The sequence below is a fragment of the Empidonax traillii genome, unplaced genomic scaffold, assembly GCF_003031625.1.
Source record: "Empidonax traillii isolate 1590-97213 ecotype Southwest subspecies unplaced genomic scaffold, ASM303162v1 scaffold395:size559319, whole genome shotgun sequence".
Taxonomy (NCBI): Eukaryota; Metazoa; Chordata; class Aves; order Passeriformes; family Tyrannidae; genus Empidonax; species Empidonax traillii.
The window spans coordinates 418,671-446,523 of record NW_020955588.1 but is presented as its reverse complement, the minus strand read 5'-3'; the positions used below and the strand labels follow the sequence as shown (position 1 = coordinate 446,523).

Genomic DNA, 27,853 nt, shown 5'->3' with positions numbered 1-27,853 from the left:
TTCTGTAGCCAGTGTACATGCTGGGGGATGGGGTATGTCGGGTGTCTCTACACATGCAAGTTTAATTGAATTAGATTAGAAACTGCCTTGGCTTCATCAGGGATATTTTATCACACGGACAGTTGTGCTTTGGCTCTCTGGTACCAATTACATGGCGGTTTGATTTGGGTCGATAAAATGTAATGCTGAGCTGAATGAGTGCTCACACATGAGCATTAAACTTGCTGTAAACTAAATCAATTTTATAGCAATCACACTGGTACAATGCTAACCTGAAGTTAAGATCTTTAATATAGGCTTAGAATGAGACATTTTTTAACAGTGCCAGGAGAAATATTAAGTAATAAAGCAAATAGGGCTGCAATATATATTGTCAAACTGTCAGCTGGCGAACAAGATAAATTCAAATACCTTTCCTCTTGCCTAGATGAATGATTTCAATCTTGCTGTAAAGTGATGTAGCTCAAACTGATGCTAAGCATGAATCATACATTCTAATATTACAACTGTATTACAGTTTAATATGACAGTGGGTTTTGCTTTTCTTTAAATATAATTTTAATGAAGTTTCAGAGTGGCACCCAAAGGTAAGATCTGACTTAGCTTTTTGCATAATCAAAAAATACTATGATGACTTACGAATAATTAGATTTGCAATCCTCATGGCGCTAGTTTCTGAAGCAAAACAAAAAAAATTACACAAGAAATGAAAGTATTTTGTCATTGCTACCTTTAGAGACCTTTGGTATTTACCTTGATGAATTTCAGAAATTTACATAATTAGTTTCCTCAATGAGGATAGATTTTATTGAAGATATACCATTATTACAAAAGGACATGGAGGAATTTTTTGAAGACAGAATATTAACGTGTTCTGGTAATCTGGTCCTAGTGGGTGGATTTGTATATTAAGCTTCTCAGACTTTGGAAATTAGAGTGTCAAGGCTTTTTACTGATTACCTCTTTACCATCTGGGAGACTGAATATTTGTTGTATTTTTTAATCACTAAGTTTAGTTCCCATGGTTTGGAATAGTGGTTCTGTAATAAAGCAGAATTTCTTCTTCATAAACATAAAAAAAGGACCTTAATTTTGGAAAGTTTTCTATAGTTTTGCAGCTTCCTGAAACAAAGCAAATCCTCCCTAGAGAGGTATACACACACACAAAAAAAATCTCCTTTATATAAAATAAACTCTTTTGTTGTCAGTAAACAGAAATTTGAGTAAAGAAATGTTGAAGAAAGCTTGGGAAAGACCAAGAAAATAACTGCACATGGGGTTTTGGTTTTGTCATATCCTTAAGGTGCTTGGAAGGGCTTTTGGTGTGCACATACAACTAAAACTGAATAGCTTTTTTTTTTTTTTTTCCCCCACTGTAGCAGCAAAAAAGTGATGGTACAAATTACTTATGCACACAGATACAAACCCAGTGGGGTCTGTAGATCTGCATCACATGAGGTCAGAACAGGGTCTCATCTCCACAACTCTCCAGCTTCTGAGATGGCAAGGGCTGCTGGTTGGAGACTATAAAAGAAACAGCACCTAGAACGGGCACTTTGAGCTTTCTGGCAAAATGTTCATACGTTGTTTGACCCTGAACACTAAAAATTGTAGTAGCCTGTACACTGAAGCTGTGGTGTGGTGGGAAGGGCCACCTGATGGATGTGCTGGCACACAGCACCATTCCTGTGGACTGTGTAAGTATGGTGTGATGTTATGAAGAAACCAGGGCGTGGAATTCAGATGTTTGCACTCAGCCATACAGTGAAGCAGTGTTAAACCCACAAATAATATCCACAGGTGCTGTCACTGTGAAGGTCTAATTAATTAATGCCAAGTGTGCTGTGCCTGGAATCTCGGTGGTTAGGGCCCCATTGTCCCACGCGTTGCTCAGATCAAGTAGAAGCCCTGAAGAAGAGAGCCTGGTCTTGTATGTTCTGGTGTAACTGCATATGTGTCCAAAACATGGTAGAATTGTCATTTATTCTTGATAAATGCGTGTTCAAGAATCCCCTTACACTTTGCAAGCTGCTTTGTTGGGATCCCCCCACCCCCAAGTGACAATGTTTGGGCCCGTTTGCCCAGAGGCAGAGAGAAGACGTGGATTGACTTGGAGCTGAGAGGCAACTGGGAATATGGTGTCAAATCAAAAATTCCTCTGTCTTAAAGCAGTGTCCTGCAAGTGTGTAGATGGTCCCTGTGAAAAGCTGTGGTTCTGGGAGAACTTCAGACTTGGAGTTCTCATATGGCTGTGGAGTGATGGTGTTCCAGAGAGGCTGACTGATCTTTCGCTTGGGTGTGAAGAGGGATCTCTGCCAGATTCCCACAGGGAAGTAACAGGACAGGATTGCTGCTGCAAGGCAGCAACATTCCCCTTTGATAGTCTAGGCCTTATGATTTGAAAGCCAACAGTACAGCACTGCACAAAACAAAGTGCTTAGAACTGAACCCGCAAGTTCAGGGGGTGGAGGAGAGGGAGAGTTTAATGACACTTGTAAGGATGACATGAAAGAGAACAAATGAGATGTTCTTGTGGGTTAGTCAGTTTTTCTCAGAACGTTTTTCAAAGACATCACAGGGCAGCATTGCTGAGGGAAGAGTTTAAAAACCCATGTCATAGAGCTTGATAGTCAATAACAATGTAAGATGTCTTTTTTTTTTTTTTAATTGCGTAGTGATGAATGTAATAACATTTCATGCTGTAATTTGTTGAAATAGAATATGATGGAATACAGGAATACAGCAAACTGAACATTATATACGAATTCAATTTAGGCAGGAGGCTGATGCATCCTAGCCAAACACAGAGGACCTGTTTCTTTTGCCTGCCATTCCCAGAAGTCTTTCGCAGGTAAAGGAATTTTCCCCAGTGTAGGAGCTGCTGCTGCAGACCAAACCAGCCTCACCAGAGTGGAATCTGAACCACTAACACTCCTCAATACCCCAAGCTTCAGGGGTGTCTGGGGCATCCCTGTGTGCACAGTTTGCTTCAACTTACTGTAAGATGCACTGATGCTGAGAATGGAGAAAGGCAGCATGAAGGTGACCAGTTATGAACTCCTCTGCTCATGGCTTTGATGTGCTTAAAGCCATCTTCCTAGTGGAAATTGGGAACATGCTATTGTAATTGCTGCCATCAATCCCAAAGGCTCAACCAGCAGCAGGGAGTCAGTGGCTCACAGGCACAGATTAGGAGTTCTGGCTTTTTTGCTACTCTAAAAGAAATTCCAGCACAGGATGCTTAAAGCCTCATCCTGATTCACAAGATGTGTCTTTTCTACTCAGTTGTGTTCCAGGGATTTCGTCACCAATCTCTACTCCTCAGAAGCAACTCTTGACTTTGAAATTAGTAAGATAATTATTTTCCATATTAATGGAGGGGGAAAAAAAAAATTTTTTTCCTCAAGATTATCTTATAATAAGTGATACAGAGAAAAGCTGTGCCAATTCAAATCAAAACTAGTGTCTGTTGTCACTCTGTGTAGGTTCTGAGATAATGCAGATAATCTTACAGAGATGTCCATTCTATGGCACTTCTCTGCAACCAAAACTTTAGTCTTTAACTGTCAAAGTGCTGAATACCCCTCAGCTGTCTTAACTTGATGGAATTCTCTGTGTTGATGGATCAAATTTCAAGTTCTTTTTTCCCTTATCGTGTAGAAAAGCTCCCACCAAACTGATAGTTTAGGCACTGCTGTTTAGTTCTTCTAAATATTTAATTTGATGTTGATTCTGCCTGTTTTCCTGCTTTATCCCTGTTGACTCTGTAAGTAAAGGCTGGTGAGATTTGGCTCAGTTATTCTGTAATTACAAGGCTGTAAATCTCTTTTTCTTAGAGTTTTACCGAGACAAAACAAATACCCATTGACGTCAGCAGGAGCTTATAGGAATAAGGGAAGAGTGAAAACAGCACAGTTCTGCAGCTGTAGCTCCCCATCTAGAAGATGTATCACTTAATAGGTATCTCCAGCAGCCAAGGGAGGACTCAGAGTTTGCCTGTAGCGTCAGTTTTTATTCCTTTGACATTTTTCTCATCTTGGGTCTGGTTTTAGTCTTGCTGCCATAGCAACATACAGAGAGGCTAAAAGGTATTCCAGAGAAAAGGTCTGTCCGCACTGGCAGGCAGCAGAAGGGAATAGAGGCCAGAGCTGCTGTTTGCAGCCGTGAACAGCAACACAGGGATGAGAGGGATTTAAAAAGTACTTTCTGTTTCAACATGGGCAGGAAAAACCACTGGGGCAAAAGTTCAGCGTGACGGGGCACAAACAGTTGAGTTGGATAAAGTCATTCTGGCTTTCAGATGGGCACTGGCAGGATGACATGATATGACATGACATGATGTGTTTGCTTCACAGCAAGGAGACAGACTTCATGATCCAAGTTATTTTCCTACCCCTCTTAGGAAAAATACTCTAACCAGCTCAAAAACATTGCTAGTGATACCAAATTTTTACATTTTGATTGTATCCATGTTTTCCCCATGCATTTTTTCCCCCTGTAGGCACTTATGAAAATTTGGCCCCAGATACCCTGAGTTTGATGTGTCTTCTTGCATATGCTCAGTGCTCGATTTCTGCATCTTAAGAGCTGGCTGCATTCACGACAGGCAGGAATAGAGCCTATTCAAAATCCTGTAAATATTATGCTGCTTTTCCATCTGTCTTGCAAGCTGCTGCATACCCTCAGCCTCCAGGAGAGCAGAGTTTGGGAGGCCTCTTCAGAATTAATGGTGTAGGTAGGAGAGGAGTGTTGAGGCTGGTTGCAGATGTGGATTTGCCCGCCTCCCATATCCCCAGCTCCCACACAAACAGGTAATTGGAGGATTTTGTCGCAGCAGATGAGTCCATTAAATATTAGAAGCACTTTTCTGCCAGCTATTCTGCTACACAGTGCAAAGGATCATTCCCATGGAAGCGTGTTGTGCTGGATACAGGTTATTCCGTTGCTCCCAAGGGAAATAATCCCTACCAGCAAATGATGATTTTGTCCAAATAACTGTGTCTGGTAGGATAATTGTCAGTAATCACACAGGCAAACAGTTTTTCTACAAAAGCTTGTACAGAAGGCAGCCTGAGAGAGGGAAATATTGCAAATGCACTTTAAAAAAAAAATTAAAAAAGCTTAAAAAAAAGTCAGTATGTTTCCCAATGAACCCACAACTTCATATTGCATAAACATGAGAGAGACGTTTCAAGATTGCCAAGGAGGAAATATGCCAGCAAAACAAGGGGACTGCATTTTGACAGATGTCACTTTTGGGAGTAGAAGTACACAGTCATTGGTGCAAAGGGACCAGTGGCTGCTGGCCATGTGTGTGTCCTGGAAAGTCCAGGGAGCCTGTGGCCTGTCCCTTCTCTTAGCCCAAGCCACCTTAACAGGACTGTGGTACATGTGGCTGAAAAGGGAGATTTACCTCTGCTCTGTGCTCCCCAGCACCCTGGCAGAGTCTGCAGGGAATAGTGTACCAGGTCACTTCCCCCAGAGCTGCCAGCAACCTGAGCAGCTGTTATCCTTGAGTTTCTTGCCTTCCACAGACCCAATCTAAACAGACACAATCCAGAGGGCAGACTATGTGATTTTTCTTTGTATGGAGTGCAGTGTTAGGTTTAAAAGCCATATATCCCAGGGACGTGAAAGAAAAACCCTTCTCCTGGTCTGACAAGAGCATCTGCAATTAGAATGCAGCTCACAATCCATATTAATGACAGCACAGCTTTCTAATGGACCACAGCAGTGAGCCTGATAGCAAAAATTATTTTACTGTATAGCACTAATGAAAGTCATAGTATTGAAGCTTTGTTTATGTGGTATCTCAGCTAGGATGGACTGCAGTATGCATCTTTTTTCTCCATTACTGCATAGAAATGATGCTTAAATAATTATTCCTGGTATTAGTGTTTGTAATTCTAATGGAGATACATCTGGGCTCGTTGAAATAGTGTCTGCCATGAACAGCTACAGAACAGAACCATTCCTAGAATGAAAAATGGGCATGTTTTTAATTCAGATTATTCTTCCATAAATCTGAAGGGGATTTGGATCATTACCTGTGGCACTTGGGTTGCCAAAGTAACCTTGACTCGCCAGCTGATGTTTGCACACGGCATGACACTGTCACCATGGAGATCCTGTCCATGTGATTTTGCAGGCATGATGCAGTTGCAGGCTGCTCAGAGAGGGATTCATTGTTGGTGAGGGGTGCTCTTGCAGACAGCTCTGCTCTGTCAGACAGAGCCTGCACGGAAGTCAGGCAGAAGCTGAAGTTTTCCTGATTGTTTTAGCTGTAGTCAGAGGACCAGGGCAAGGGTGACAGGAGGAAGCTCTCTTGGCTTCCGTAAGGAAAATACTGAGTTCTCCTGATGGAAAGTTCATGCTCAGCCTGGATGGGAGCTGATGGGAGGAGTGATCAGAAAATGCTGACCTGTGTGAAAACCATGTTTGAAGGATAATACACATTTTACAGAACATAGTTTTGAGTGACTGAAGGCTATTGAACACTACTGGTGTTCCCTTATCGGCTGAGGCTTTTATCCCCTCCCAGTACCTGCTCACGCACAACCCAGTGATGTCAGGGAGGTTACATGAGTGGAACAGGCACCAAAATGTGTTTGTGTACACAGAATATTCCAAATTCTCCTCAAAAAGTAACTGTCATGCTCTGCTTTCGTTTCCAGCATTTACTGAACAGTGGGACTATGAAGTAGATTTTGAATCTGTTTTGCATGATACCAAAACAACTACCAGGCTGAGTGTTAGAAAGTTCCCATGAGATAATTTCATAGTTCTTTGTCTTTTCTAACCTATTTCTGAACCCAGGCTTTGAATTTTAATTTCTAGCACATGCCCATATATTTAGACTATTATTTAACCCTATTAGCAAACCCTTTCCTACTTTCTGCGTTTCTTGTGTCTGACCTCTGCATTATGCTACTTCATCTCCTGAACTTTTGTTGACAATACACAGAGTACAAACAAACCAACCTTTTGGGAAGAGACATGATTCTGTTTCTGGTGGTTAAGCAGCCTAAAGGGTGCTCCCTCCTTTCTCTTCATGTTATTTGGAGAACAGAAACCAGACAAGATAAAACTATTTTCCTGTTGCAAAATGCTTTGTTCCGCTTCTTTTACTTATTTATGAAACGGGCTGGGCAACAACAGATGGTTAAAAGGTGCTGTTACTATTTCTGGGTGCTCCAGCTGTGATGAGCAGGCTGGGCTAGGATCAGGTGGGGGTTCTGTAGACATGACATGCACCCCCCTAAGGAGACACAGTCCAGGCTTCAGAAACTGTCCAAGAGCATCACCTGGTACAAGCCAGTAAGTGCAGGGTTTGAGGTGTGCAAGGACATTGCCATTTGGGGAATTGCTGTAAAGAATCACTGAACCTTTGGAGATGTCTTTGTTGGACATTTTATTCTGTGGGGAAAAAAACAACACCACAAACAAACAAAAAAACCAAAACAAACAAAAAACCATAAACAACCATAAAACCAGCACAAAAAATTATGTGGGTCCTTAAAATAATACTGGACAGAAGTGCTCTCATAGGAGGTGATGAGGGCAGAAGAGACTCGGGTTGATGGCCAGATGCAGAGAGTAAATGTTGCTACTTATGCCTTTGCTTTTAGCTTGAAGAATAAATTGAAGGATTAAAGAGGGGAGGGATGCAGCTGGAAAATGAGGCTTTGGGGTGATGTGTGCAGCACAGGTTACAGTGGATGAGGGGATTATTTCACGGCTAGAAGGGAACAGTCTTGGCATGCTGGAAGGCTTGGACATTTTCAGTGTATAAACAGAGGACAAAAAAGTTGATTCTTTGAGATGATGTGTAAAAATAAGCAGTAATCTTGAATCTAAAGCTGTGGAACTAATTAGAGGGAAAACTACATTGTAGACCACAACCTATTTGATGCTCTGCTTCACTGTGCCCATCTGGAGGTGAGGGATGTTCCCTTCCTTTGGGTGCTGATCACCTTTCTGACAGCACATGATGACACCATGTAGAACGAGTGGGCAGTTTGACACATTACACTGAGATAATTGAACTAATTTCACTTCTGGCTTGGATTAAATTTGTAACCTTGGCATAAGATTCTTTAGCCTTTTGTACTATGGCCTGATTTATCAAAAAGGGGAATGAAGGATTCCTTTATTGTGAGCAGAAATCCTTTCATATACCCCACTGTCATCAGAGGGGCCCGAGAAAAGAAAGAACACAGTCCTTGTCACCATCCAACAAACCTGCTGAGAGTGAGGGGGTAAAGAACTTGTCTTCAAAAATGAAACTGCAATCTGTAGATGGCAGTTTGTGCAACAGAATGCATTTAACCTCATGCAGTTAAAGAATATCCACTGTTCTATTGCAAGTGTCTTTCAATTTGTTTTCTTCCTGCAGTAAATGTTTAACTTTATTTTTAAAAAATTGATGCAATTAATCATATTACTGAGCTAAACAGCTTCATGTAGGATGATAAAAGCATTGTTTTGACATTTCCACTAGGAAGCTTTTCCATGGCATGTTGCCTGCATTGTTTCTTTCTATTAAACATCCATATTACTGACGTGGGCCTAAAGCCCCCAGTGTCTTATACTGGCAAAGCAAGTGGTTTTGTGTTCCAGCTCCCCAGTCTCTTTTATTTTACTCCTGAGATTGGTTCCTTGTAAGAGCCAAATACAGAAATGGATCATTATGTTTAAAATAATATCCAAAGGCTTGAAAATAGCATCCATTTCTTAGGCAGGCTGCATTTCTCTTTCACACTGTGAAATGGTGCAACAGATAATTAGTAATACATTTTCCATTTATATTTTCCTGTATTTATAAGGCAGTAGACTGCTCTTGCTATATTCTAACAGCAGAATGAAGTTCCAGAGCCAACTGAATGTCAGCAAGCATTTATGAATATCTCAGTAGAGATTATTGTTGGCTCTTACTTTCAAATGCAAACAGCCAACAAATTAGTTTGAAGTAAAATGGGTAAATAAGGGGAGGCTTGACTATAGCAATACCAAGTTGGAGCATAATTGTTTGTTTCAGGCCTATGTTATTTATAGAGGGTCAGACTTACACCCAGGAAACCATCTCTATTCAGGAACTTTCCAAAGGAAAAGGAAGCAGGACAGCAGAGGTGGAGACCTGAAAGGAATTACTTGAAAAGCCAGACAAGAAAGCTGTCCCACTTCCTGATTCCACCTGGGGAAAACATGGTGCTAAAAACAAACAAGAAAAATCCAAGGAGAACAAAGGGGAAAAGGAAGCAAAGGCAGGTGTACAAGGTGCATTTCGGAGGAAAAATATCTTTTTGTCAATTTAAAATGGACTGTTTTTACACCCTGAGATCAAAACCAGTGTAGTCAGAAGCTAGCTGCAAATATCCAAATACCATGTCAGCCTCTGATAGCATGTTATGTTAGTTGTTCTGTTTGGAGTACACTTGGTTTTCATTGTTTTAGAATTGAAGATACTGTTGGAGTAAAAAATGTGTAGTGCCTGCAGTTTTAATTTTCAGTATGAAGATCCTTTTTTTTGTGTGTGTGTCTGAATGGCTACAGATAATAACATACTTAATTTTGTACTTTTTTACATATATTTCTCAAAGAGAAAAGTATTGCAAATTAGTCAGGAGTGCTGACAGAGCACTTCATTAAACTTCTCTAAGTAATTTGTGGATATAATGTGATTCTTAAAAGCTGACATCTAACATGTAGTATTAGTGCTTCACTTATAGTAATCTGCTACTGTTAGAACTTTACCACTGTAGAAATAGTAGTAAGAAACCAAAATAATTATTGTTCTCCCTTTTTTTTAATGCAAGCTTGTGCTTTATTTTAAACTAAAATTGCTATCAGCTCACTCAAGACAGAATGGCTACAATAAAATGACACCATATTCCCAGTGCATACTCTGGTGCTGTGTTGAGCAGAGGAGAATAATTTATGGGTGTTGTTATGGAGTATTCACTTTTGCTTTTAGTGAAATAAAAACTTCACAAATCATTAGCCAATGAAAAATGGAAATACAGATACTTTATCAATCCAGTGCATCATTGCTACGAGAACCAGTGGTCCACTCATATAAGAATAGTTCTGATCCCACTGCAGAGCTCTGTGATATATACTGGGGGCTCTCAAGGCTAAAATCTGTAGCTTGGCATTAGTTCAGACACAGACCCTTTAAGGGCTGGGCCATAATGAAAGCAAACACAGGCAGCAGAGTTTCTGTCCTTTATTCCAATGGAAATTCTTTGGATCAATAAACACTCCTTTCCACTATTTCCAATCCAAGAGCCCTCATGATACTGCCCAAGAAGAATTTCAATTAACTCATCCATATAAAGAAAAATAGAATCCATTTACTTGGCCCTGAACTGACAGATGCAAATAGCAACCAACATGGAATAATTGGTGCAAAGGGATTTGGGGACACGGCGCTGTAAGAAGAGGGGAAACCCTTGTGATCCTTGCTGCTAGAAGGCATATTTATTTTGAATCAAACTTCAACCACTTCAGGGAACCTCCAGTAATTTCTAGGATTCCCACAGGGCTCTCTGTACTACCTAAGTTAAGCCTAGGTCTGGTTTAAGTGCAGAGTGATGCACTGTCTTCATTGGGAACGTGCAAACACTGGGGCACAAACTTACAGAAGCTCCACTCTCCACAAAAGACACAGGGAAAAGTAAATTCTCTTCTATAGTCTGCAAAGAACAACTTAAGCCTTAGCCATACTTGCGTAACAAAGAAGGTTTTTAAGCCACTCTGTCTTCTAGAGGGTTAGAGAGAATAATTTTAATATTCAGGCACCTTGGGAAACAAGTAGTTGCAGTCTTGGTTGAATAAGTGGGCTGTTAGCAACCATAAACATAAAAACTACTCATTTATAAAATAGCTCATGGTCTCTTAACCCAGACATGGAGTGCTGAATGGCACTGCACTAGTACAGAATTTGACTTACTGGGTGGGTAAGTTGCATTACAGTAGGTAATAGCACTAAAATTCACAGATGTTGTATCAGCTCTTCAATTTTTTTCGATTTTTTTATATATTTTAATAGTTCCATCTGGATTCCATAGCCACTATTATTGTTTCAAGTTTTATTGTTCCCTTTGCTTCTGCCTGCTGTTTGCATTTGCAAGATACTTACAAGTGTCCTGGAAACAACTCCTGAACCTTTCTCCAGGGGCTTAAATTTGATATGTGAAAATTGCAGGAAAAGCACATTTTCTCAAATTTGCCTTGCTGAATATGATATGGAACAAATTAAAATAAATGTTGCATACCCTGCTTTCCACATAATGTTCTGGTTATAAATTCCAATGGACAGGCAAGTGTGTTTGCTGATTTCTCCAATTCTGTTATTTATGCTGTGCTGTAACCTCCTAAAAGCTTGATTTGGTTAACAACAGTCATAAAAAATTATAGAGCTGCTGCTTCTTCAGAGTCTTTGTTGGATATTCTGAAAGGAATATTGTCCACGGTGCAGAACTAGTCTGACAGGACAGTTAGGGGGTGTTTATGCTCTAAGGTATCTTCATAAAAGGTACTGTGATTTTATGGACTAGATTTAGAGGTCAGCCTTCTATCCAGTGGATTTGATAAGACAGTGTTTTCTCAGGTTAATTTACAAGAACACCTTAAGTTAGAAAGCCATTGTGTTTGCAGTGCAATTTTTCTTTTGTTCTAGTAGAATTTTTCTCAAGTCTGGTGTTTAACAGTTGAGGGAACATCTCTGCAAAATTCAAGTGGTAATGCTGAGTTCACTGCAGTCAGCTTTCCAAGTGAGGCAGACAGATGGGAAAGACATTTTGTGCCCAGCATCCATTACATTTAATTTGAAGTTAAAACCTGTATTTTCTTGGTATCTTTAAAAATCTCATGTATTCTGCTGTATTAGACATTCAGGTAGTATTTTAGGGACCTGGACACCAACTCAGGCTTCTAAATGTACTGTGGGACCCACCAGTTCCCAACTCATCATTTTCTTTCAAACTTACATATTGTTATTCTTAAAATGTTCAAAGAACTATGTCACAGATGGTAAATCCTAGTAACATAAGACTCATTTTTGTCTCAACAAACCCTGTTAATGCTGGCTAAAAGTAGTGTGATGAGGGTATGGAACAGCCTTTATGTGTATATTTTCAGTTCCTGAAGTTTCCCACCATGAAAGTGAGGAAACTCTTGACATTTTCCAGTTTTCAGTGCTTTATAGAATCATAGAATGGAAGAGACCTTAAAGCTCATCTCATTCCACCCCCCTGCCATGGGCAGACCTTCCACTAGACCAGCTTGCTCCAAGCCCTGTCCAACCTTGCCCTAAACACTTCCAGGGATGGGAGTTCACATCCTCTCTGAGCAACCTGTGCCAGTGATTTAGCAGTGATTTGTGTGCTGCACACTGAACACACACACAATTTCAGTTCATCAACACTGAGCTCTCCTGAGTTCTGAAACTTCATACATCAAAATAAGTATCTCTCCAGTGCACTCATAAGAAGAGGCTTTTGTTCCTTTCTCACATGCACTAATTGCAGCCAGCTGTTAAACAGATGGTCTTAGTGGTATCAGTAGGACAGCACTTATTTAACTTTTTTTTTTAAAAAACTTACAAAAAAATAAGAAAAGGAAGTAAATAAATGTTTGCTTATGCAGCAAGACTCCACAGTATTGTGTTAATCCCAACCATTGCCTGGACACAGCATTCCATCTGTGGGAACCCAAAGGAAATAAATTGAAAAATATCATAGGTCAATTAGAAAAACATTTCATGCATTCAGTGAAAGGGGGGCTTCTTGATAAATATTCTGCAAAGATAGAATGTAATGAACCCCCTGTAAGGATCCCCTCCCTGCAGTTCTCTCTGCACCTCATCTCTCCATCACTTTGGTACTGCATTAACATCATGGATGTGTTGAGTTATTCAGAAACTGTCATCAGGACTCACATCCCATATTGGCAAACACGGTGCAAAAACCAGGCCTTACAAGTTCACTAAGAAATGATTATTTGTCTTTTCTCAAGCAGCTGTTTGAGTGACCTTGCACAGGGTATGCCTTCAGTGTATTGCTGGTTTTGGAAGGGAGGAATTCAGGCTTCTCCTTGCGTGTGGCTGGCAATTATCAACGGGTGATCTCTCTTTCAGGTGAAGGAGGCCATGCAGAGAATCCATGACCGAGGAAATATAGGAAAACTCATTCTGGATGTGGAGAAAGCACCCACTCCCCTGGTGAGTGCAGAGCACTACAGACATGCTGTACAGCCACACACACATTAAAGCCTGGCAGTGACTTTTGGAGACATGTCCCATACAGTTGGTTTTTTTATACTGATTTCTTCTAAATCCATAGCACCTAAATACCACCAGTAATCATAATTTCTGCATTTAACCCAAAGTGAGATGTAATTCCTGAAGACCCAGCAGTTACTTTTCTATACTGAATGACTGCCTGCTTCTCCAAAAATGTGCCTGCAAGTCTTGAATCAGGGTAAAACTGCCACGTCTTTCTGTCCTTGTGATGGAAAACAAAATGGACATTTCACAAAACCAAAATAGATGCTTCACACACACAAATATATATAAAATCCTGTATTAATAAGTTGATTGGACAGAAAAAAAACCCCTAGTTTATTACTTCAGTGTGCAAACATTAAAGTGCTTTCTCATCCTCATAATAAAGCCAGAGTATACTTTTGGAAGGAATTTAGTTTACTGGGTTTTTTTATAATATATGAAGCATAATACCTAAATACTTCTAGAAATGTCCTGAAGGCAGGCAGTAGGGATGGAGCCCTGGTCCCCTGGATTTGGAGCACTTAGCATGGTACTGAAACCTCACAGAGAGCAGCAGTAAATGATACCCAGGCTCATGCCTGAGCATTCACTGAGGATGTAGGAAAGAGCAGTAAAGGAGGTAATGAAAAACTGACTTTAAATCAATACTGATGTATGAAGTTGCTTTCAGGCCTGAGATATCTCCCATTTCAAAAGAACAGAAAATAAGATGGAATTGCAGTTAAGCTCTTACTCAAGCTCAGCCTCTAATTGCCCCCAAATCTCTCACAAAATCGCTGCAAGGAAAAGGAAGGCTTTGGGGACATCACATGGGGAAACTGGGCATTATTTTCTAGCTGAATTGCATCCTGAAACCATAAACAAGAATGCATAACCCAACGTTATTACACTTACTCCATCTGTTCTCTTGATATTCACAACAGCCACTGGTTAGACAGTGATAATAAATTTGAAACACTTTTATGAAAGGGTGTTAAGTCAAAAATATGGGTAACTTCAGAGCATTAGAATCAGGTTGTGTTTGAGATTTTTATTTCCAGCATAGGCTAGTAATCAAACAGGGAAGGAACAATATCACTGCCTTTCTCTTTAAAAAGTAAATGTGTCCCTTGCTTATTTGGTTTTGTAGTAGTTAAAAGCTAATACAGGAATATTCTGTGTCCTAAAAGAGGTAACATGAGTGTATGAGGGAATCCAGTCACACTAATCTGTGTTGTTAAACATTACCCCCCATCCAGACTCTTGTGGCTCCAGAGACATGTCACACTGTCAAGGTGAAGTACTGGAGTATCTTGCACCTTTACACAGCTTGTAATAAATATTTCCAAGTGAAAAAACACACAATGCAGTCCTGAACTACAGTTAAGGACTTAAGATCACAGACAGTTATCTGTTATCAGATGAACTGATGACAGCAGTTCATCTGCTGTCCTGAACTACAGATTTCTGCATTTGCCTACTACCTATACAGGCACCTTCAGTAAAATATGGAAATGCAGTTTCTTCCCACTCCTGTATGACCTGAGACCTGCACTCTGTCATCTACATATCCACTGCTCTATAGGGTTTCATTGGGTTTTTTTTAATATATAAAAGAAAAAAATGCTTTCTGAGTTTTCATGGCACTGTGCCTCGGGGCCATCCCTTCCCTGGTTTTAAGTAGTGTTGCCTCTTTCTGGAAGAGCAGATACAGGAGTTGTAAAACAGAGGTCTCACATTCTGTAAACTTCCTGCACAGCTGTTTGCTATCTGAGAGTCTTAATATCAGTTTACTACAAGTGCACAGAACAGAGTCTGTGTGTACAACTGTCCTGCACAGCAATTTTCTGTAAGGTAATTTAGCTGTAAGCCATGAGGGAACAGCTTACAGGTTTAGCTGGAAGGCGTGTAGCGCCAGCAAAGGCTTTGCATAGGCAGAAAGTCCATTTTCATGGGGCGGGTCTGTCTTCTTTGAGTTCCTAAAGCCGCTTATTAAAGGAATCAAACTGAAATGAGAAAGGAATAAAATGATTGAAAGGTGCTCTGATGTCCTTCGTCTCTCGTGGTGCAGATGGCCAATGACAGCACGGAGACAAGCGAGGCTGGAGAGGAGGAGGAGGACCACGAAGGGGACAACGAGAACAAGGAGCGCATGCCCTTCATCCAGTAACACCGGAGGCGGCGGAGGCAGGAGAGGGGTGAAGTAGAAGGGAACGAGACTGGGAAATCTCTTCTGTGCATCAGTGAACAAATGCTGTAGTACAGTGTGTGTTGTATTTGTTTGCAGTCAGCTGAGCTATGAGCTGTTGATCATTGTTGTTTTGAACTCAAGTGCCATTCTCATCCAGTGCAGTATTATGACATTTCTGTGTGATACCCAATTTCCCTGTAGGAGTCCCATGGATTTTTCTGTTCCTGTTTGAAAGCCTTATTAACTTACTGTGTAATTTTAGATGGGCATCTTTCTCATGCAAATTCCAACATTTTCCATAAAGTTATTTGGGAGGTTTGGGCTTTCTTTTGCAAGTTGGAAACAGTAACAAAAAAAAATTCCCCACTTGCTGTCTGGAAGATTCTAGTAACTGGAGGGAAAATTTTATGTTTGTGGATTTTCAGTGTTAAAATATTTTTCCTTTAAAGAACCACAAATAAAAGTTGCAACAAAGATGAGTTTTCATTTTCCTCAGTCACACTTTATCATTACATAAGCAATCCTATCTTCATTTTCAAAAATACCTCATTTAGAATCATGGAATCTGAAATTGTGCAAGAAATCATTAATTGAGAGACTTTGATCAACATCTTCAGCTTAAGGACACATTGACTTATCCGTGTCCAAAACCCAAACCAATTTTAAATTTCATTTTTAAATTGCATTGGTAAGATCACTCATCAGTACGTGGAAAGAAATTTGGTGAAAGAGTTCACTGCTCTGAAATTGTTAATGTTGGTCAACTATCAAGCTGGAGCTGAACTCCTGCAGAAGTTAACCCTGCAAAAAAAGAGGTTTAGGCCTTAATACCACCACAAATCATGCACAGGGATCATTTTATCTAGGTGAGTTGTTCTGTCAAAAGCTCTGCTCCATATGTGCAGTTATGTTTGTAATTTCTTGCAGGATCAAGACCAGCTAGTCTTATCTACCTCCCACTAGTGGAAACTATATCTAAACGTGACAAAATTTAATATTTTTTCCATATCTTTCACCTATCCAAATGGCAACTACTCAGGTCCTCAAATATCTTGTTGAAACAATTATTTTAAAATTACTGCAATCACCTACAGTAGAAATGCTGAAGGACTGTCAGAGACCTTGCATAATGCCATACAGCTTTGAATTGATCTTCTTTTTTCTGCAAAAGAAAATATTTTCTCAGACACAACTAGTTGTTTACCTAAATCTACAAGTAGCCTCTAGTGATAGAAGTAAAAAATTAATACAGAAAAGTGGAGAGGGAGGACTTGTCAGACTTCTGTCAATGTGAAAAGACTTCTGGGTCTGGATGACTTTTATATGTGGTTTTAGAAGAATCTCTTGTTTTTTTCTGTTTGTTTGTTCTTGCTGCCTGAGTATTAATGTCCATCTCTTTACACTGTACTCATGAATTCGCTGTTCTAATGCCAGATAATTGTGCAGATGGTTCATCCCAAAGGAGTTTCCCTTGGGTTAAACAAATTCAAAGGTAACAAGAAGAAATAACGTTGGAGAAAAATGCCAAAAAAAGCTTTTTGAAATACTAATCAAACCAGAACTTCCATTTTCTCTAGATGTGGATGCACAACTTCATTGTAGTTGAGTTTCTTTTCAAGCTAGACTTGCCTACACTTCCAGTGCCATATTGGGCCCAAACAGGGACTTTATCCACAGAAGAAAATATATATTCAGTGACAGTTTTCCATTTACTGGGCTTGCCAATTGGACTTTTAAGAAAGGCCATTAAGTTTTCATGACTCATAAGCTGACAGCAGTAGGAAACATGCCCAATTTTGTTTTGCAGTTAGTGTAATGATGTTGTCCTGCAACAGACCTTAACATAACTAGGAACTTTGATTTGACGCCAAAGTGAGCAATATTGCTGGTGACCTTCGAGCTGGCAGTAAGTGGCATTCTCAAGGCCTTAAATTAGTAGGGCAAGCAGAATAGCAAACCCGTTCTTCTGTTCTAAACCACAGTCTGGTGGGCTCTACACTTAAATTACCCTGCAAGACAAATAAAGATGGGTGGTCTTGGTCATGGCCACAGACACCACGGGGACAACAATCAAACAATTTTGGCTAGTTCTTTCTGGTTTTGTTAGCAAGGCAGAATTACTCTTCATGCTGATTCATACCAATTTTAGGGCCATTTTCTGATCAGCAGAATATCAGGTAATTGCAGTGAGTACAAAGGAATACTTCTGGAACTACCTGAGTGCAACACAGCTGAGGATGACCATCAGCAGGCTAAACTCTGCTCTGTGTTCTACTGGTATTAATGTGACATGCAGGGGAGTTACTACTGAAACGAACGCAAGTTTTTCAGGTATCCATTCGGGAAGCAGGATGTGTGCTAGCAGAATTTGGCCCACAAGCCCTAAGTACCTTTTAGAAGACCACAAGCAGTAGTATTGCACCTGGAGGTGTGGAGACTGTGCTGTACAAACTGGGGAAGCCGGGACTTGTTACTGACCAAGTCTCGCTGTAGCAGAAATGAAGGTTTGTGCTTACTACTGACAGTGTTGTTTAAACAACTCTGAGACAATTGGGTAGTTTCTTCAAGTGAAACAAATTATTTCTCAATTTGCCTTAAAGGAACTGTGAAAGCTTCTCTTTAACTTAAGCCTGATTGAAGTGAACTGAAACACTGTTTAATTGTATTTGTTGCTTTAGAGCTTTTGTTATATTGTGCCTACAAAGCAAATTATGTTTACACAAAAATATAAATAAAATGTTGAGCATAGCATTATCCTTGGCCTCCATATTTTATTCTAATATTATGGTCACATTAGGGAACTAACTTGGAATTGGTTGAGAGGAAAATTTGAGGTCTTGTTTTCCATTTTGGTCACTGTGGGATATAGGAAGAATTACTTTTTTTCTCTGTTAAGGATTTAATTGAGATTATTAAAATGGCTGTGTGCTACTTTACAGAATACTAACAATTTGGGTACAAAATGTTGAATGTCACAGTCTAAGAAATTCAAAATATTGTATAAGCCCCATTTATTAAATGATCAGGGAAGTGTATTTTGATATGAAGAGAAACTGAACTCAGATTTCACTAGGAGATAGATTGCCACACAAGTTATCCTCAGAGAGACAGCTCCTTTCAGAAATTGAGATACTCTGAGGGTATACTTTTAAATTAGAATCCAAAGCAGCCACCACCAAATCAGCTAATAAAGCAGGAGGACATGATTGAATCTTGAATCCCACTCTCCTGGGCCCTGGTCTTAACTCAGGGCTGCAAGGAGTCTTTCACCATGTCTTTGAAGGAACTGGTGATGGTTACCAAACCTTACACATCATCTTCAACCTTTGCTTGAGTACATGGCTTTAAAGTCTCCCTACATGAAGGGAAGAAATGATCCAAAAAACCTCAGTTTAGTATCTAAACAAAGAGGAAGTGTTGGGTTTGGTTCATTCCAGTCGTGCAGGACACATTCCAAAGCTTGTAAGTCCCTGGAAAATCTCACATCAGTAGTTACTGAATCTGCTGTATAATCTAAAAGGTGATAGGAACACTTCTGAGTGTGAAGAGGAGCAGAGTAAATTTCTGCCCTCTGTTTTCAAGCCCTAATAAGCAAATAATGATCAGTGCATCCCTAATGAGAGGGTCAGACGAGGCTGAAAGCAAACAGCTATAGCCTTTTGCAGACTCTCTGTGATTACTAATAAAGCTCTGCCTTTACCAGCTTTCCCCCTAGGCTGTCTGTACTCCACTGTCACACACTCTAACACAGAGCAAGGATGCAGCAGGTTGTCTTTTTGTGGCATCTGGACAAAATGGAAAAATCTACCTAGGATCCTGAGTGCCTCTGGTTCCCCATTCACCACTTTGTGCTTCCCCTCTCATTTTCTGTGAGCTGAGCAATTAATCCTGATTGGGTTTTGTCAAAAAAGATTCTTCTGGTATGGCCGTGATTGCCAGCACACACCTCTAACCCCCCCAGCTCCAGGAAAACCGTGTGGAAGTTTCTCCCCCTTGCAGCACTGAGGTCCCTTGATGTGTTTTGTTCCACTGCAGAAAGAGCCAAAGCAATCAACACATGTCCCAGCCTTTCTCTGCAGGGCCTCCAGAGTCCCTGCCATACTCAATCATTGTTGTTCTGTGGTTGCACTTCAGGAAAATAAATATTTACCTACTGAATAATATGGGTCGTGTTCATTTCATCCCCCACAGAGAGTGACAGACAAACTCCAAGTGGACCTAACATAGGTAGATTAGCACTTCACATATGGAAACCTTTCTTCTCAGTCATGGGAACTGCAGGCATTTTGGGCAAGATGAGGAAAAAAAGGGAAGGAACAAACATTGACAACCCTCACAGTGATTGGCCTGTCTCTTAAAAGCTCCTACACCTGCCATCATGTAAGAACAGCTTTCATTTAGGAGGGAACAGTCTGCATGGTTGGTAGAAGCTTTGAATCTGTCTCAACTAAAACATCATCTATCAAGTCAAAGGAAGACCCTTTAACCTTTCAGCTTCTGAGCCCTCATGGTGTTTAACACTTGTTACAGACAACAGTGGACAAACTGGGCAGCTGGGGATTAAATGGGATTAAATTAAGAGCTGCCACTGGCACTTGTTAGTTTAGGATCAGCAGCTGCCAGCTATGGAAAGGGGCAGAGGGTTGTGGCTTGGGGGATGTGGTCTGTGACAGAGGGCAGGCTGTAGGGGTGGGAACCTGCAGCTGAGATGCTACAATTAACCCAAAAGAACTGGGAAAAGTACTGAAGGAAAAACTGTTTTACTGTGAGGGCTGAGAGGCTGGGGGATAGAAGCTGAGTGTTTTGCTGGGTGCAGCTTTGCCTTTAGAGCCACAACTGTGAAGCACTTGGGCCACCCATGCCCACTGCCCCTGTGAGCTGCTGTGCCAGCCCAGCCCAGGGGCTCTGCCTGTCCCAGGTCAGGTTTGGAGCCGTCCAGCCTCCTGCTCCTGCAGCCCTGCTGGAAGCAGCTCTGCCTTTGCAACTGCCAGAGCTGGAAATGTGCTGCGTTCTGCCAGGCCATCAGCTGTGTCCCTGCCAAACATCATCTTCCTGATAAGCTGCAGGTTCCAGTACAAATCCTTTTGTGCCCATCTGGTGGGTAATCTGGGTAAATGCGTTTCCCATATGGAGAGCTGTGGCTCCCCGTGTCGTGCAGCAGGACATGACACAGCATCTTCTCTGCCCTGCAAGAACAGAGTGAGATGGCAGACATGCTGGATGCATTCTTTAGGATAAGGATTTCTCTGCTTTCCCTGAAATGGCCATCCCACGGGCTGGCCAGGTGATAAGCTAATAACCAAATATTTGTAAAGGTTGGTATGTGAAGTTTGCTGAATGGTGAGTGGGGTGTCTTCTGGTGATACAGGCATTCTGTGCCTGGAGGCCCTCTCAGATCAGTGATGTTTTCCAGAGATGGGAGAAAACATTTTTTGTTGCTAACACAGAGGAGAGACGATGATTAGTGAAGCATTTTTCTAAGTTTGATTTGGCAGATTCTTTTCTATTTCTCTGCTGCTGTTTTTTCCTTCCAGTGTCTGTTTTTCATATTAGGAATATTTTCCCACTGTAAAAAAAAAAAAAAATCAAACCAAGTTTTCTGTGATTTGTCAAGTATTTTTGCTTGTATAAAAACATACCTATGAGTTCCTGAACCGTTTCTATTGTAGACAGGGAAAATTAAATTAATCCAATGACATTTCCAATGCCATCATACTGCCATTTGGTTTAAGGACTTACAGTTCTCTGGCATTTAATTCTCCATTTACTAAGGATTCCTGATTAATTTAGCAGCTGAGTTGGAAGCTTTACCTCCATGGCTGAAAACTGTCTCAAGTCATATCTGCTAAATTTTCCTTGCTTTCCCATCAGATAACTCAGAGCCTGAACAAATACTGAATGTGGCCATTGCAAGAATTTTCTACTATTTTCTTGATCATTTTCTCCATGCACATCTGAGTAATTGCCTCTGATAGGGACTCACAGGGAAAGGAGGGACCCAGATCCCCAGATCCAGGAAGTGGTGCCTGGATTTAAGAGGAGGCTGCAGATCCAGCCGTTCTGGCTCCTCCTCACCTCGTGGAGAACTGAGGCTGCTCCGCCTGAGGATCAGCTGGAAAACAGTGATTGAATCCTGGGCTGTAAAAATGAGTGCCTTCATGAAGTCTGATTGCCAGGGGACACTAGACCTGCACATCATGGTGTGTTTGTAGAGGGTGGCACTAGAGAGGGGCAGTGCTCGGGCTCAGCACAGGCACAGAGCAGATTTACAGGAGGAATTGTCCTTAAGGTCTCACTTGAATGATTGATCTGCATCTGCTCCCCTAAACGTGCTGGATGCCACTGGCTGTGCTGTGCAACACTTGCTCCTGGCCAGTTCTCACCATTTCCATATTAAATGTTAACTCTCATTTCAATATTGTCTTTCTTGCAGCACATTCCCTGGGGTTGTAGGTTAACTCAATAAAGCATACATAATAAGATTCATATGAGATTTTTGATCTGCATTTTGTTTGACACGTCAGTGATGCATTATGTCATTACAGTGTTCTGTTGGCTAATCAATGAGCAAAACAGGAAAATAAAAGGGTAATTGTTGCAAGCTTCCTTCCTTATTCCCATTAAAATGGTAAGCTCAACTTAAACTGGAATATCACAGGTCTGCTCCCACTGGCTTTGATAGGGACAGCATCAAGCTGATTGGTCCTCTAAATGAATCTAATCATAGTTGCAGCATTAAAAATTCAGTGATTAATATTTATGTCCATGTTGTAACTTACTGGGTGGGGGAAAAAAACACAGGATTCTTTTTTAAATCCTTACTCAACCCTCCATGTTAAAATACGCATTGCCAAACCCAATTATCTTTCTTGAGGATGCGGGATTGGTTTATCCTGGTTTTATGGAGCTGCTAGAACAAGCAAATGAAGTATAAAATGGAAAATCCTTGCACGGAGAATACAGTTGCTCCTCTGCATTTGCAGGTGTGCTGCACTTGATAGTCCAGGGGCCTCACTGCCCTCAGCTCTGCCAGAAGCAGCGTGCTAAGGGCAGCCAACCCTGCAGCAAGTGCCAGTGGGTATAGGAAGCTTGGATATGCAAAGCAAGCACTTGTCTCACAGATCTTGCCTGTGGGGAGGTGAATTTGCCAGCCTTTCTTTAGAACAGCTGTTTGTGTCCTGGTCACCTGAGATCCCTTGCCAAGGGGCTGCCTTCATAGAGACCCTTTGGGGAGCATCTACACCAGGGAGCAGCGTGCAGTGCCAAGTTCCTCCAGACCATGGAGCCCCAAGTTGTTAAGTCCATGTAGCAGAAGGAGGGACTGTGCACCTGTCAGCTTACCTGGAAGTAGCCTGGCCACCTCAGCAGGCTGGATTAGCTCAAATCTAGTGCTGCACAGATGTTGGTGGCTCACATCTGCGTGTCCAGCTTCAGTGACCTGGCACCAGTTTTTTTCTCCACGGGGAAATGGGCCCAGACAGTTTTGCTGTTAGTTATCAGAGAAGCAGCAAAGACTGCTGGCATTCTGCTGGCAAAGCTCTGTTGCCCTTAGTGAGAATTGAACTGACAGGAATTTCCCCTTTCCCATTCCTGAAGGCTGAGAGCCTCCCAGTAATATGCAAGTCTGTTGAGCAAGGAAGGGCACAGAGCTTGCTAAAGCCATAAAAGCAGCTCTCTGCAATGTTTGATATCCCAGTGCATGTGAGAGGGGAGGAACCACCAGTGCATGTGGCTGCAGTTGTACCTGAGAGGATGCACCCATCTGCATTTTAGGGAGACTTCATAAGCAGGGATTACGGATCTGGACAGAGCATCCTTCAGAACTGAACAAATTCATGTCATATTATAACTACCTGAAAGTGCCTGTTGGTCCTGAAAAGTGGGACACAAATGCCCACTTCTCCTTGTCATCTTTTCTTCCTGAAAAAATGAGATTCCTCTGGTAGAGTTGGGTGATGCCAAAGTTGTTTGTGTCTCTGTGATCTGCTTGGGCTATGTGTGACCCTCATATCACACTCCTGGATCAGTGCCCATCTCCCCCATATTTCCAGCCTGGTGCAGCATCCCCTCCCTGTGCCACAATCCCACAAGCCAGATGCTGTCAGGGGACCTGAGCTGGGGGTTTGTTCAGTGGGATGGAGCAGCTGGGGATGTAACTTGTGAGATCATGTCACCTTGTTATTTGAAGCTGAGATATTGCATGCAGAGCCATAGCATTATTTTGGGAAACAGTATTGACAGAGCCAGGACAAACTATCTCCCTTTCCTTTGTACAATGTCTGTACAACACTGACACCCCAGCTGTACTGACATGATGCACCTGATAAGTATTTGTCTGGAGCTGCTCTTCTGAGAGCAAAGAAGCATCTGGAAAATGTATAATCAGACTGAGCCTGATCCTTTCCTGGGTAGCACTGGTGTGAGGCTATACAACAGAGTGGATTTACCCTGAGCATTAACCAGGCAGAGGAGAGCCTGATATTTTCTCTTTTAATTTGATGGATAAGCAATATAAAATCAGAGCTCTCCTGATCATTCCTAGGGCACTGAAGACATCTGCTGGAAATGAGTATAAACTGCAATAAGAATGTGCATGATAGAATGAATAATGAACATTTCTGAGAAGTTTATACTTAGTGCTTAAGTTGCTCAAAAAATTCTAGAACATTTTCTACTTGAAAGTATTAACAAATATTTGAATAGCCTGTTTATTCCTGCCATTCTAGTTGCCACTGAGGAATCAAATTTCAGTTTTTAAAAACTGCAAGTGTGAATGCAGCCTTTGAAATCCCTTCATCCCTGATGTGTGAGGTCACGCAACAGACATACATGGACAATACACAGCATCATGTGCTGGCACTGAAGTCCCAGACAGGTTTCAGGCTTTGAATGGATCTAAGCAACAGGGAATGACACAAATCTCTTTCCCTCTTTACTTACAAATCTTGTTTACGAACCTCTTGCTTAAAAATCCTACTGTGTTGGGATTCCATGTCCTGTTGAAAGAGCTTCCCAGTGGTCAGCCCTCCCAGAGACAAATGTTATTTCTGACTGGAAGTACTCGACCATTAGTGGGAATTACACAGGTTAGTTCTTCTTTTCCACTCTCAGCATCCTTGTGTGAGCATCATCCAGCAGCTGATGTGTGGTTTGCACTTCCATCCCATGTGCACGGGGGTAGGGCTGCTTCTAAGACACAGTAAAGCAGGGTAAGGTGTTTGCCTATCCTGTGATGGCCCTGAACAGCAGAGCCATGGTTTGGCTCTTTGCCTTGAGCCAGGCTGGCAGCCCCAGCTGAAGCACAAAATCATTAAGGTTGGAAAAGACCTTTAAGATCATCAAGTCCAGTCGAAGCATCTCCTTGTCAGTGGGCAGCCACACATCTGGGTGGGAGCAGCAGCACTGGGAGCACCTCTGGAAAAAGGCCATGGTGCAGGAGTTGGGGAGCTCAAAGGCAATATATATTCCCATACATGAGAAGGGAGCTCGAGCTGTGGATTGGCAAAGCAGAAAGCCTCAGCCTTTGAACAGAACCTCTAAGTCCTTGGTAAAGTGCAGCCACCAAAGGCAGACATGATCACACTCCTGACGAAGTCCGATTTTCCATCCTGTTTAGGAAAATCCTACAAACACCTACATGTGCCAGAATCCCCACTCTGCCCAGCCCTCGTGGCAGTGTGTGCAAAGCTGCACTGTTGGAAACCTGCTGTGAGCCCCTGGATGTGCAACCCAGACTGTCTGGAGAGTTTCACAGTGCCTAAAGCAAGGCTTTGTCCAGATCAGTTTGTCTGGCCCATGCAAGGATGAGCAGAACCTATTAAGATCATGTTAATGTGAAGCTGGAAAACCTCATATTAGGGAAAAAAAATTAAATACTTAAAGGGAGAAATTAAATGCTCAGGATGTTTTCCAGGTCATTTCCAGGAAGGAAAGAAGGCAGCACACATTACAGGAGAAAATACAGCACAACAGGTAATTTATGTTTACAAAAGAGAAAGAGAGGCATTCTCACACACATCCCAAGGGCTAAAAGAGCTGAGCTGCTGCCAGGAATTCCCAACATGGCAACTTTGCCAAATCTGTGGCAGTAGCATTTTAAAAGACTCCATTCAACTCTTCTATTTGCACCTGGACTGCAAAGAAACTGCTTTAATTTTTCTCCTAAACTCCCTTATCTTTTAGAGATGCCAGAGTCAGCTGATCTGTAAAAAAGGTCCCTTTTTTGAGCAGGAATATGGTTTGCTCTCTGTGCACATTTCACATGGCCAGGAAAACATTTATCTCTAAATAAACACTCATTTCTTTGGGATCCTTCCTGCTTAAAGAACTAGACAATGACAATCAGAAAAACACAAGGCACCTTCTTATTTTTGTAGATAAAAGCCTGAAGTAAAAATTATTTGGCAACTCCGTGATTCCTTTGAGATACCTGAACATCTTAAAAAGGCACCCATGCCAGTGCAGACTGCAGTGGACAGGTAACAAGAAGAGCTCAATGGCTTTTCTCATGTTGCTTTGTGTAGATTTGGTGAATCTCTTCTGAATTCCAAGTCTCTTCGGACTTTATTAAACTGCATTTTCTCCCCTTGACGTCCTGTAATCCACATCCACTGCCATTACAGGAGAAGTAAAGGAATACAGGTGAGACAGTTTGGTCACATAGACAAGACGATGATATTTGCCTTAAATACGTGTGATAGGTGTCAGACAAGTCTTTCTGCTGCCTATTGCAAGCCATTTCCCCTCCTTTCTGCTTGCTGAGACTGAGCTGAGATGCTTTGTTACAATGACCCCAAAATCAGAGATACAAAAAGCACTTATTCCAGAAGCCCAAAATACTGCCCTAATTCCTTGTCAGTGCACATACGTTATTTATATCTTCAGTGTCTTCTTTTTTTGAAGCTTCTATTTACAGCATGGGAAGTGAAAAGCACCAGACCTGTAGGTAATAACAGCTCAGTTTGGAACAGGAAAATACCACCTTGAGAAGCCAATTTATTGATCAATCCCAGTATCAGTGCCATAGTGCCAAGGTGAGGCAAGTGCTTGGGAGAGCAGCATCACATGTTTAAAGAAGACATGAATGTCCTCATTTCAAAACTCAGTGGCACTCAGTGCAGGTCACTGGTGGGCAGCTGGTTCTGCAATAAACCTGAGACCTCCTTTAATTCTGGCAGACAGAGCAGATCACTTGTACCCAGCAAATTTTCTTTCAAAACACCAAATTAGCATGGCAGGAAAAAACTTGAAACTGATGGCAAAACCCCAAAATATCATTACTAAGTTTCACAAAACCTCACATACCATAAGGCTAGCCCTTCCCTTTTCTAAACAGGGTTTGTTTGCACAAATTTCCCAAAAATAACTTTGGTATTGGGATGTCAGCCATAACCCTGCCTCATACCTGACTGGACTGAGATCAAATCCTTAAGAAAGACTTGCAAGACTTTTCAAGGCCAAAGAAACTGAGCTTACTGTAATTTTCCAAGCACGACATAATCCGTGACTAGGAGAGTTTGCAACATTTTCTACATTAAATTGAAACAAATAAAAATCAACCAGTGGGTCCTGTTTGCCACCCAAGACAGTGGTAAAAACTGATGTATCAGAGGTGATAAATCTTTTACTAATCTTTGTGTTAGCTACTTTTGTTGCTGGTTCTTTAGATTGCCCCACTTGAAATTCCTTAACCTGGCAAAAGCTCTGTTCAGTTTTCATTTTCTCTTTATACTGAGTAGAAGGAGTAAATGGTTACTCACATACAAGGCTTTTTTGGGGGCAAATTCTGAAGCTGGGCTGAATTTTCCAGAATTGAAATGCTGCAAGAAACAAGTGTTTGCTCTGACTCCAGTAGCAGATGCAGCCCATCCATTTCCCATTTGGTCCAACATCCCCCAGCACAATTAGCTCTGAAGCACGAGGGGACTGTGGGTCTCAGTAAAACATAGGCAATCCACTGGCAACATTGTGAGCAGTTCACTTTCCAACAGTGAACTTTCCAAAATCTTTTTAAAGATTTTTACTTTTTATAAGGACTGTGGTACTTCTGCAGCCAGACCTATTTCAGGAGCCCAGCCCAGCATCCAGTCCTCATCTCACACCGATTTCTCATACTCTGTCCCATTGCCTGTTCTTTCCAGAAACCCAGAGATGGCTGAGAATGAAGAGGAAAAACCAGCTGAATGAACAGTTCTGAGCCAGTTTACAGGAGCATATAAAGGTAGAACTGTCTCTGAAGTAAATAGACTTTTCACCTTGAAGACTCTCCGTGGAGAAACTGAAATAAACCTTTTACCAAAGGATGCTTTTGCTCTGAATGGTCCAGTTGTCTGAAAGCAAACAGAATGGGGTGGGGAGATGGGAGCCAAAACCCCTGGTGCCAGTGCAGTACAGTT

At 41.5% G+C, this 27,853-nt stretch overlaps 1 protein-coding gene across 1 annotated transcript in view; it reads left to right on the top strand.

Moving 5' to 3' along the window:
* Nucleotides 1-18,212, top strand: part of VAT1L (vesicle amine transport 1 like) — a 56,272-nt gene extending 38,060 nt beyond the window's left edge. Inside the window, exons 8-9 of the mRNA XM_027893549.1 lie at nucleotides 13,139-13,222; nucleotides 15,339-18,212. Of these exons, the coding sequence (XP_027749350.1) occupies nucleotides 13,139-13,222; nucleotides 15,339-15,437 (183 nt within the window). The 3' untranslated portion in view covers nucleotides 15,438-18,212. The remainder of the gene's footprint in view (nucleotides 1-13,138; nucleotides 13,223-15,338) is intronic.
* Nucleotides 18,213-27,853: the final 9,641 nt, after the last annotated feature.